General features: G+C 36.6%; 1 protein-coding gene across 3 annotated transcripts; it reads left to right on the top strand.

The window, feature by feature from the left end:
- The first annotated feature begins 509 nt into the window (after nucleotides 1-509).
- On the top strand, nucleotides 510-12544 carry LOC129255895 (serine/arginine-rich splicing factor 3-like). 3 transcript variants are annotated; one of them, XR_010292926.1, is made up of 6 exons: nucleotides 610-723; nucleotides 3938-4202; nucleotides 7033-7254; nucleotides 7854-8454; nucleotides 9823-9888; nucleotides 11100-12544. XR_010292926.1 is itself a non-coding variant. In XM_064096405.1 (5 exons), the coding sequence occupies exons 2-5, from the start codon at nucleotides 3964-3966 to the stop codon at nucleotides 11104-11106; spliced, it is 534 nt and encodes a 177-aa protein (XP_063952475.1). In that variant the 5' UTR covers nucleotides 510-723; nucleotides 3938-3963; the 3' UTR covers nucleotides 11107-12544. The 3 variants fall into 3 exon arrangements, 2 of the variants coding, with proteins under 2 accessions (XP_063952475.1, XP_063952476.1); XM_064096405.1 differs by lacking the exon at nucleotides 7854-8454 and having other exon boundaries at nucleotides 510-723; XM_064096406.1 differs by lacking the exon at nucleotides 7854-8454 and having other exon boundaries at nucleotides 638-749.

The following is a 12544-nucleotide window of genomic DNA, read 5'->3' as shown; positions in this document are numbered from 1 at the left end:
ACCCCTCAATTGGCTACATGTAGTAATTAAAAAAAATCTTTCTACATGATTTGTAATAAGTACAAACATATCTTAAATGAAATGGAAAATCTCAATTGAAAACATGATTATAAAGTAACATCTGCACTCCACGTGGAAAATGCCAGAACCACCCCCCCCCCCCCTCCAAAAAATAGATAAATATCACCATTATGAAATAATGAAAACATTACGTAATAAAATTACATTCCTAGAATTAATCTTTCCTTGTCAGTGCATCATAAATACTGGCAAGATTACACCACTTAAAAGATTAAATAGAATGTTTGAAATGAAAAAAAAAACATATGATACAGAACTACGCAAAAAAATGTAATACACTGAAATCAATACCGAACAATAAAAAACAAGTGATTGATGTCACAAAATGGTATGTCCAAATAAAATCTTTTTCGATACTATTGATGTGAATGGTACGTGCTCCATGGTTGGGCTGTGCCAAATTCAAAAGTAGTACATGGCAGCTATACACATATTGCCGTATTAGACGTGGATCTGGAGAGATCAGTGGGGGTGACAGGTTGCAAAAGACCACTCTCTCGATCTCCTGTATGTTGTGCGCGCGCGCGTACAGTGCATGCGAGCAATCAATCGCAACACATGCATGATGACCGTCTTTCACATCAACGACCTTTATGCGATCAGCTGCGAGTGATAAGACCTCCATAAATTCGACCTATTTATGTGAGTTAATTACATATTTTCATCAGGTATATGATAAAATCGTTTCCTATGGTATTGTTTTTCGGATTATGTACATAAGGTAGACTTTTTTTGTTTAATTTGTGATGATTTTGGTGGTTATTGAACAGAGATGAAACCGGGACTGAAGGCGGGAGATGAAATCGATTCGGCTTTGTATTGAGTGAGCGAATGCCGGTGCTGCCGTCCCTTATTGCATTGGCATTGGCTTGCCTTTGCATGCCTCGCTAGTGCCTGGCGTACCACCAGTGGCAGTGCGTGTGTGACTGTGACCCACTGAAGTTAACTGAAGCGGCTGAGCTGAGGGAGTGAGGCCTCACCCAGGGGGTGGGGGGGGGGGGGGTAGTCGTCGACCAAAAAAGGGGTAGTAATAGTATACTATTATATCCCTTACTTAAGATTGTTGTATTGAGAGTGTACACAAGGAGAAAAAGAATAGTTTTACTACGAAAATCGTTTGCCATGAAATAGTTCATTTTGCTGACGTCACGCATAGGCCTAGCCGCCTAGTCCATTTTTTCCCGAGGGAAAAAGTGAACTATACGTTTTTTGACCCCGCCCCCTACTCGATTCGCGAGCTGTGCGGCCCGATGCGAGCAGAGCGCTGCTCAGCCCAACGGTACTCTCTACTGCATGCCACGGGAAACTTTCGGCGAGCTGCACTAACCAGGTGCGCTCGCTGAACAGACGATCAATACGGCAAGGCTTATTGTTTTCTCAACTTCTCAACGATTGTTCCATCATCGACTTATTAAAAATCGTTTTGCTGTGAAAGTCGGGTATCAACGAAGAATATCGTTTAAAGAATATATATGAGTGGAAGGGATATAAAACAAATATACAATGACCCATTCTCGGAACTGGCTAAAACTATTTGCACTCAGGAACATCACATAGTACTATTCTCCCTCGGGCCGATGGCCCTCGGGAGAATAGTACTATAAAAATAATATGATCCTTCGATGCGAGTAGTTTTAGCAAGATCCTCGAGTGTCATTGTATATTTGTATACTATGTGCCACGGCCACGGGCGAGACAAAAAATGGGGGCCTGCGCCTGCCTTGGAGCGGGCTTATAAACGGAGGGTTTATCAATATTTTGTGAAAACAGTTATATGCACATCGTCATGAATATTCATTAGCCCACCTAATGAATATTCATAAAGACATGCCTAGAACTGTTTCACCGGAATAATGCAAATCTTTAAAATTCGATAACTTTGTTATTATCCGATTTTGATCAAATTTTCAGCATTTTGCTCTGTGAATTTTACTCTATTTATTGAGATAAAAATATTTCCAGCCTGGACCATTTAATGAAGTTTGACACACTGCACCTTCAGCTTGAAAAGCTCCAATGAAGTGCAGTTGACAGCGACAGGCGGCAGGCCATAATGAATTCCACAGCCTGATAGCATCACGGTTAAAATGATGAATGTAAAAATAGATTCGGCTTTGTGAGTGAGCGAATACTGCTGTCCCATTGGTCTTGACTGCAGATAAAACATGATTTTGAGTCCCAATATATGGTAAGCAACAGTAAAAAACTGATTTAAAAAAATCTGAAGTGAACGAACAGGAAGTCTCAACAATATTTTGTTATTTTTGATGGGGGGTGCATATGGAACTCTTTCCAGTAATACTGGACTAACTGATAATATATTGCGATACCTCTTACAGAAAATAAAATAATCAATTCAAACAAACATTAAGATTATTGTAGTCTTTGTATTTGATTGGTTTTATCTCGAGAGACAAGAGACCTTAGTTAAGACTTCACTCTGACTTTATTTAGTCAGACAAATCATTTTTACCAGAATTCGCAGAAAAAAAATAAAAAATTGAAGTTCGTGATGTCAGTAAACCATGCAATCACTCTGATCTGACAAAGCACACGGCGCGGCGGGAAAGTCTAGTGATGTCACGGCTAATCCTTATGGCCTTCATGCTATCAGATTCTGTAGGGCTCAGCAAAATGCTACCTGAATCATATAAACGATCTGATAACTAAAATCCTGGCTACGTCATTGTCAGTTTAAGAGAGCTTCTAAGATTCAATGGCATGATTGAAGAGATAATTCTTAATTATTTCAAAGTTCAAACGTAATTTGATGAAAAGCATTTTGTTTTGTTTTGAGGGAGAGAGATTTAAGCAGCTAAACAAGAGTGCACGCAATTGAGCACTGCAACCTGCGCCTGCAAGCCTAGCTGCTATGGGCTGTAATAGGAATCTTTAATTGACTCATAGAAATTGTGCAGATTTCGTAAATGGCACCCCAATGTACATGCATTTTTTTTTTTTGCGCAAATTAAAGAATATGTCCCAAAGTATTTTTTACGGTTTGCCATACTTGGTTAGTCCTCAAAAGGACTAGTACTGTAGATGGATGGATAGGGATGAATAATGAAAGGCGAGAGAGAGAAAGATGAGAGTGAGAAATATCTTTTGGAATACATGTATATAGGTTGAAGTCTTTAAAAGGACTTAAAACCAGATGGGAATCGATGACTTGGAGCAGAAAAGTAGATTAGTTGAGAACTTCTGGCAGTGATGAGTAGATTAGCAGAGGAGAACACATGTACATGTAGATGTGATGGGAAATTTCAACACTTCCATGCAGCTTGACTGTTTGTCAAATTACACCAGATTGATAATAGTGTGAAAATTTTATCAAATTCCATTAATTTGATGTAAATATTATTACAATTCACTATTTACGTCTGGCTGTTCATTTGAAAGTGTCCATGTTCACAACTCTTGCTATGGCAAATGGTCTAAAACCACAAATATATTCGAGACACTGGCACCTTTGTTTTCCCACTGGAATATCCCTAAGAGTAAAAAAGGTCAAGATTGATTGTCATCTCAATGCTAAATAGATTACATGTACATACAGTTTGATGTATAATACTTTATGACTGGTATAATGGTTACATCTTATTTTTCTCCCAAACTTTGAGATCGAGCAGGCAGAACATGGCATATTTCTGTGTACAACGTCACGTGAATAACGTAAGATTTGACTGTTTGTCAAATTAGTTTCTGAAAATAGTCCAGCTGAATAGTTGGGAAGTTTTTCTCAAGAGTGTATAATGATGAAGCATTGCCTGCAAGTGAATATATTTACAAACATACATGTACATTCTTATCAAGGCTTCTATGTACATTTCAATTGTTATTATTTCTTACATCTCAGCTTAATTAACAACCAGCTAAACCAGAATGTCTCGTTACGATGGAGGTGGCGGTGGTGGTGGTGGTAGGTCCTCTGCTGAAAGGGGCTGTAAAGTGTACATCGGAAACCTTGGAGAATCTGCCAACAAGTCTGAAATTGAGAAACTATTTGGTACTTTTGGACCCTTGAAGAATGTCTGGATTGCTAGGAATCCTCCAGGCTTCGCGTTCGTAGAGTATGACGATCCAAGAGATGCATCCGATGCAGTAAAGGATATGGATTCAAGGTATGTATCACTCATTTCCTGAAACCACCCAGACGGTATTAAAATTCACCAGCCCCCAACAGACAGTTACATCATTTTCAAAAGTTCTTGTATTTCAGTCCACTCATTGAAGGTGTCTGCTAGAGGCATACCGGTAATATGTTTTGGGGTCGTCTGGACATATGTCCCATTTTTGTCCCTTATACGAAGAATTTGATGAATCAATCTTCAAACTTGGTCCAAGTATACAGTGACGATACAGTGTATGTGATTACCAATTAGAATAAACAAATTTCATGTTAATGCTCAGAAAAGTATCTATAGCCAACAATTTTTGTCTCGTCCACCAGAGGTGAAGGCGAGACTTAGGGATCCAAATGTCGTCCGTCCGTCACAAACCTAATGACACATTACCCCACAACCGTAAGTCGCTTTTCAACCAAACTTGGATGGTAGATGGACTTGGGGGACCTGCATGTTATGCTGCAGTCGGAGGTCACATGGTAAGGTCAAAGGTCATTTTCAGGTCAACGTTAAAGTTTACATGCAAGACTCTTATGACACCTAACTCCGCATCCGTAAGTCACTTTTCAACCAAACTTGGATGGTAGATGGGCTTGAGGGACCTGCATGTTATGCTGCAGTCGGAGGTCACATGGTAAGGTCAAAGGTCATTTTCAGGTCAATGTTAAAGTAAACATGTAAGACTCTCTTACGACACCTAACTCTGCAACCATTAGTCACTTTTCAACCAAACTTGGATGGTAGATGGACTTGGGGGACCTGCATGTTATGCTGTAGTCGGAGGTCACATGGTAAAGTCAAAGGTCATTTCAGGTCAATGTTAAAGTTAACATGCAAGACTCTCTTACGACACCTAACTCTGCAACCATTAATCACTTTTCAACCAAACTTGGATGGTAGATGGACTTGGGGGACCTGCATGTTATGCTGTAGTCGGAGGTCACATGGTAAGGTCAAAGGTCATTTTCAGGTCAATGTTAAAGTTTACATGCAAGACTCTCTTATGACACCTAACTCTGCAACCGTAAGTCACTTTTCAACCAAACTTGGATGGTAGATGGACTTGGGGGACCTGCATGTGATGCTGCAGTCGGAGGTCATTTTCAGGTCAACATTAAAGTTTATGTGCAAGGCTCTTATGACAAGTGTTATTCCATCCCAGTCATTTCGCAATGAAGTTTCGATACAATTCTGTTGCGTGCCCTCGCAATTCACAATATTTCTGGTTATTTTCATAAGTGGGCGAGACACAAAATCGCTTTTGCCTTGTCATTGAGTAAACAATGAAACATTGAATTCGAAACCAATCGATACATATGAGAATATATTGATACTGATTATTTTTTGATGTGCATTTGATTAGAATCTCACTTTAAAGTGTCTCTGTCAAAAATTTTAGTAGGCATAGAATTAGATTCTAGATTTGAGAAACTTGTTTGATGTCCTATTTTTAACACAATATGAGCTTTAACCATTAATTATTTTTAAAAATTCAAAAATACTGGGCTTCTGAAATCACCTCAGCTGAAGAATTGTGTGCCACATTGAAGTTCAAAGCTTTGGAACCCATCAATGCATTTTGCAATCCTTGACCATCCTAACAATTCCCTGATATCATGTATTGGGGTTCTACAAATTTGTACTTTAGAATGGAAAGAAAATTTTCAATAAGGCATGGTGACAAATAAGCATTCAAACATTGTTCTATTTTTGTCTCACCTGCATAGCAGAGTGAGACGGCGGCGGCGGCGTCAACACCAAATCTTAACCGAAGGTTAAGTTTTTTAAATGACAGCATAACTTAAAAAGTATATGGTCCTAGTTCATAAAACTTGGCCATAAGGTTAATCAAGTATTACTGAACATCCTGCATGAGTTTCAGGTCACATGATTAAGGTCAAAGGTCATTTAAGGTCAATGAACTTTGGCCAAATTGGGGGTATTTGTTTAATTATTATCATAACTTTGAAAGTATATTGGTCTAGTTCATAAAACTTAGACATAAGAGTAATCAAGTTTTACTGAACATCCTGTGCGCATTTCAGGTTACATGGCCAAGTTCAAAGGTCAATGAACTTTGGCCATAATGGGGGTATCTGTTGAATTATTATCATAACTTTGAATGTTTATGGATCTGACTCATGAAACTTAGACATAAGAGTAATCAAGCATCACTTAACATCCTGTATGAGTTTCAGGTCACATGATCAAGGTCAAAGGTCATGTAAGGTCAATGAACTTTGGCCATGTTGGGGGTATTTGTTGAATTACCATCATATCTCTGTAAGTGTATTGGTCTAGTTCATAAAATGTGGACATAAGTGTAACCAAGTATCACTGAACATCTTGTGCGAGTTTCAGGTCACATGACCTAGGTCAATGGACATTGGCCATGTTGGGGGTATTTGTTGAATTACCATCATAACTCTGTAAGTATATTAGTCTAGTTCATAAAACTCTTGGACATAAGAGTCGTCAAGTATCACTGAACATCTCATGCGAGTTTCAGGTCACATGACCAAAGTCAAAGGTCATTTAAGGTCATTGAACTTTGGCCATTTTAGAGGTAATTATTAGATTGCTCTCATAACTTTCAAAGTTTATAGATATAGTGTATAAAATGTGGATATAGGGGTAATCAAGTATCCCTGACAAGTTTTAGGTCACATGATCAAGGTCAAATGCCAATGAACGTAGTATTGTATCATTATATGAATGGCATTCCCTAAATTTCAATTCCGCCATATTTCTAAAGTACATGTATCAACTATCAGGTTCCATTAAATTGTACCAGAACTTTCAATTGATTTTTCATGTTGGAATTAAGGACCATCTGTGGAGAGAGGGCTCGTGTGGAACTAGCTCGGGGTGAATCAAGAAGACGAGGCTCCCGTGGAGGCGGTCGTGGCGGTGGAGGAGGTTTCCGAGGAGGGAACCGTGGTCCTCCAAGGGGAGACCGATATAGTGGGGATTATGGAAATTTTGGAGGAGGAGGTGGAAGGCGTGGCTTCGGGGGCGGTGGTGGAGGACGCCGAAGGAGCTACTCCAGGTATGCTTACAAGCCTTACATGTGTAGTTTCTCAACATTTGTACCGAACAAGATTCATAATTTCGAACATAAACCTTTTCCTCTCTTTGTTTTAATCTTGTATGAAAAACTGAAGAGATTTTACTTTGTGTTCAGTTTTAAGTAATTAAAGGAGCTGTTTTGAAGATGAAATAACATACCAAGGGTACATTCTAAATTTATGAAGGAAAGGGTTGGAGAAAAATATTTCATTTGGATTTAGACAAAGAAGTTTCTCAACAGAATGTGCTATTTACTTAGTAATCTTGTTTTTGAAATCTTTATTCACTTAAAACATATATATAAATTTTGTAATTTTGGCAATTCTGTATTATTACTGGAGGATTCAAAGTTTTAATGTTGATTTGATACTTGTTATTTATTGTTATTTAAGTTCGAATGTCTTCAAGATCCTTTTATAGGCAAATACTAGTAACTTGGTGGTGCAAGAAAAATGTTTGTTGAAATATTCTGTGATTATTAAACATGTATGTTACAAATTTTCTGTATTGTAAATTTATGATGATAAATATAAACCTTGGTCAGAATGCTGTGACCATTCAATCCTTCCTCCTTTTCAGGACTCTCCTTTTAACGGCTTCACAGCCAAGTAACGCCTTGAGCCTTGTAATGCCCTTCAGGAATCCACCATAAAGCTCTTCCATTCTATACCCTTGAGCAGCTAGTCGACGGAATGTGATCTTTTCATGATAAAGACCTGTTCGGCAGAGGGTAAAAAGAAGTCTTGCGCTTCTAGAACCCTCTTCTTCACATTGCACCTTTACGCCAAATCTGCACTTCAGGTTCATTAAGTAAAATCAGAAAAAGCTTCAAAATTCCAGATTCAAAATCTCGACGAAAAAGGGGCTTCAAAATTGGCCAGTCACCACCACCACCTTGCAAAAGCTTACTTCGATTCAGGCCACGTCGATTTGTGACTTCATTTAGTAGGAGACTGCGGCCTTCAAATTCATAATGGCTTCAGGGTCATACTAGTTTCGTCAGTTCTGCACTTGGTAAAAAGATCACGTATACGTCATACTGCTTTCTCCTGCGTTAGTCCTTCACTAGTCCTTCGCTAATCCTTCACTAGGCCTTCGCTACTGACAAAATGGGAACCTTAAGTTCCCTTTGTCCAATTTCTTCACCCTTCTACATGTATTTCTACAGGCGAAAGAGGTAGTAAGTCCAGGTTTCTATTTAAAAATGATATAAAATGTTTAGAGTATACATGTGTTTTTGTTAAATACCAGATTTTTCATTTCATAGCATAACACCTTCGGGGTGTTGCACAAAGATTTAACCCTATATAGCCCAGCTAATTTGAAATTGCATAGCCGAGGTGGGGGGGGGGGGGGGATAGTTTGCGCGATCATGACAAATATTGGCATGCACCCATTATGTAACCTCCACAGTTCGTTATTCAATCATGATAATTAATGCATTAAATGATAAATTGGCTGTAAATCCTTCATAAAATCCCAAAACTACTAGATTTTGGTCTGGACACTCTTCTTAGGATTATTACATGTGTAATTAAAATGGCAATGTCAAACTGTTTTCTTATGTATTTTTTGTTTTTAAATTTCTTTATTCTGTTTTTTTTACTTTATGTTCTTAATCGTTTTATCGATGGAAATCGTCAGCAACACTATACATGAAATCTATTGCTTTAAATCAATAAAAATAATGGTATGAGTTTTGGCTTCATACACAGTTAGCATTGGATTTGTACATGAAATCACGTTTTTGAGCAAAATTTAGTCTGACATGCACTTAAAAATGTTAAGCAACTCCGGAACCGCGCACCCCGTGTCGCGAATTTGGTTGCGTGTGAATTGAAATTCATGAAACATCCCAGCACAATCTTTTTGCGTTTCAGACTTATCGTGAAAAAAAATGTCGGGCTGAATAGGGTTAAGTGTCTTTCAGAGTCGCACTTGAATTTCAGCTGCGTGTGTTATACGTGAAAGATGCATCGGCGCATTGGTCAGATAATGCCCATGGCATTAATCAATCAGATTACATGTTAGATACATTTTGTATTATTCTCTTACATTGTATTAATATTGTGATATTGTGAACATGCATGAATAAATAAATAACATGTGCATGTGGGCGACTCTAAGTCACATTTAACTGTCTGTGAAACACTCGGGTGTGGTTTATTTCTTGCTTCACTAAGAGTCACAAAAGAAGTAGAAATATCTAAATTCATACTTTATTCTGGCAAGAATACATGGATTTCATAATTAACTGCATGAAAAGAAGATTGAAGATGATATTACTTCCAAAATTCATTTTGTATTTAAACATTCATTGAGTGAGATTTCCTCAAGTTGCTTCTAAACCCAATGATTACTTGATGAACAGCAGCAATTATGATGTGATAATTTTGTGAAGAAGATTGTTTTGTTATTTATATCATTATTTGCATATACTAGCCTACTTTTGTCTGCAGCAGGATCTGACATGAAGCAGGTAGGTTTGTACAGGACTAAATAAGTAAGAATATTGGTTCAAAATGTTTTGTTTTCTTCTTCCTGACAGATCTCGATCGCGATCTCGCTCACCTTTCCAAAGACGAGGTGGAGTCAGTCGTAGCAGAAGTCGAAGGTAATTGATAGGCATGTTTGAAAAGGCCCAGACTCAGTCTAATTCACCATGGACCTACTATGGTTTCACAAAGCGATAAGGATGATTAAAGATCACTGAAAGTAAAGTTACTGTTGACACTAATTTCACAATAGAGTCTTAAAAACCAGGATTACCCTGTAATTGTCACTAGATCATGTTGGATTTAGATCTGGTAAAGTGAACTTTGTGAAATAAAGCTAAAAATGATTGTGCTGTCGATCGCCAACATTGATTAGCGCATGTGGGACTATTACTTGGAAAAAGAACAAACATTTTGCTAGAATCCCATGCAGATGTTTATGTTGCTAATTTCTCAGCAATAATCCTTTTGCACATATTTGTTATTAATGCAAAAAAAATGCTTGGATGGTTATTTCCTCAGATTATATTCAAAATCATTCTTAAATCATTACCACTTGCACTATCTGTATAAAAATCATGCTTAAAGTGCCAATGGACATGAACATTTTCCATTCCATATGGGAAACATGTTCAAACATTGTACTCTGGGATTTAATGATTTTTTATGCAGGTGTATGTAGACTGAATGTCCTCATTTGAAATTCCCTACAAGTATTAGGACAGTTTGACTGATCCCTTTTTCAAAATGGTTATCTTGAGTAATAATCCACTGTTCTTTACCTTTGGTAAAAAACTACTGGTAAATTTTTCAAAAACAAGCTTGTTTTTTTTAAATAATTTATAAACTCAATTTTTTGCTTGATAATCCTTTTTTTTTTAAAGAAAACGTTTTATCTCTGAAAATCTAAGTTAATTGAGAAACAAGTATTTCATCATGAACTTTTGTTTTCACTTGAAAACTTATTTTGTTTTTAATCGACTGATAAACTGACTGACAGAGTTTATTAAAAATATTTTAATATTTTGACAAAATCTGTTTATCAAAAAAAAAAAAGAGTTTTGTGTCAACTTGATCAACAGAGGCTTTTTTGATAAACCCTTATTTTACATGAAACAGCATTTCTTGCCAAACTCTGTTCATGAAGTAAAAAAAAAAGAAGAAGATGTAAAACATTGTATATCAAAAACCTAAGTTGAAAAACAATATATATTTTTATAAACTTATATTTTTGGCACATAATTGAATTTATCATTAAAAACTTATCTTTTCTTAATAAACGGTGATTGACATTGACATTTTCTGTTTGTTTTTCCTTTCTCTGTTACAGTCGTTAAGTGATGAGGCGTAGTCCATGGTCAACATGTTGTGCTTTAAATGTAATGTATTAAAATTATCAAGTGGAGAATCAAACCAGCCCTTCTCTGATTGGCTGGTTCTTGGGAAGCATTCTTCAAACACACCAATTACCAGCATAATCCTTCCTGTGGAGTAAGAGGTTGGTCTGTACATTACAGTGTATATTATATTGCTTAAGTTTGTCCGATTTTGATGTCGGTCATGGCACAATATTCTAGTTTTATTTTGTGGGTGTATGACTGTGTAATTTGTGAGACTCTTCTCTGTGTATTTTTTAGTCCTTTATATGCGTATCAGCGTCATTTTTTAATACCGTTCCTGTAAGTTATTTTATGCAACCATCCTCTACCTTTAATTAATGGAGGCTTTTGAACAGTGGAAATAGATTGATTTTGATTTCAAATCATGTTATCGCGTTCCTCACACATGGTGAAATATTGAAGGAAATTCACAAATTATGCATTATATGTGGAGTTCTTAGCCTGTGAACTATGTTGATATGTAGTCAGTAGCATTATTAACTATAGACCATTTAAGGGAATGTATATTGTAAGTGATGTGTGATTCGTACTATTTCAGTATCCTAATTTCCTCACAATAATCTTTGGTTTTGGGAAGTCTTTAATCTATTGTTACATAAATACATTAAATAGATGCAGAATGACATTCATTACTGATGTAAAAAAATGGTTTTAATTCTCTTAATTGCTCTTGTTTTCTTTTTCTTTTTATGATTTGAGTAAATTAATATTTATGGATTCAAAATCGGTCGTGTGTACGAAACACAATAATACACTGTATAAATTTTCACTAATAATATATGATCAAAGGGGGCCTCTAAATTTAGTCCACTGTGGATGCAAAGTTGGACTCTCACATGTGTATTCACATATCAATTCACATTGATGAATTATCTGCTCCATTCAGCACTATTCACTCTGACCAATTTATTATCATGGGCCAAATTTCCATTTAACTGGACAATGAATAAATTCCACTCAATTCAGATCTTGTTCATGCAATATTAAGAACTTTTTTATATAGATATCATCGAGATGCTTTGTATTAAAAAAATCTTAATATTGCATTAACCAAGATATATTTTACTGTATTGAATGAGTAAATTAGTATGGGGAAGGGGGGGGGGGGGGGGGTGTGCAAGAATATGAAAACATCAGCATTCTTGGAAGAAATTAATTTACTTTTATGGACACCAACTGCAGTTAGTCAAGTCTTGTATTTTCATACATTTGGTTCTGAGTTCTGACTATACAGAAGTTTTAAACATCTCTTCTTAAAAAAAAATGTTCAGGGTGTTTTTAAGGTGATGACTGTCAGATATTGTATCGAAATACCATTTTATTGTAAGATTTTGTCATATGAAAACCAATAAATAAGTTATCACTATCACATTCA

This window comes from Lytechinus pictus, chromosome 3, assembly GCF_037042905.1.
Source record: "Lytechinus pictus isolate F3 Inbred chromosome 3, Lp3.0, whole genome shotgun sequence".
NCBI classification, from domain to species: domain Eukaryota; kingdom Metazoa; phylum Echinodermata; class Echinoidea; order Temnopleuroida; family Toxopneustidae; genus Lytechinus; species Lytechinus pictus.
Note: the sequence above shows the minus strand (reverse complement) of the source record. Positions and strands in the feature narration are given on the sequence as shown.

Bases quoted from the DNA above. Each gene is read 5' to 3' on its own strand.
- LOC129255895 (XM_064096405.1), top strand. From the start codon at position 3,964: ATGTCTCGTTACGATGGAGGTGGCGGTGGTGGTGGTGGTAGGTCCTCT. The intron at 4,203-7,032 runs GTATGTATCACT...GTTGGAATTAAG, and splicing joins GTAAAGGATATGGATTCAAG to GACCATCTGTGGAGAGAGGG. The intron at 7,255-9,822 runs GTATGCTTACAA...TCTTCCTGACAG, and splicing joins CGCCGAAGGAGCTACTCCAG to ATCTCGATCGCGATCTCGCT.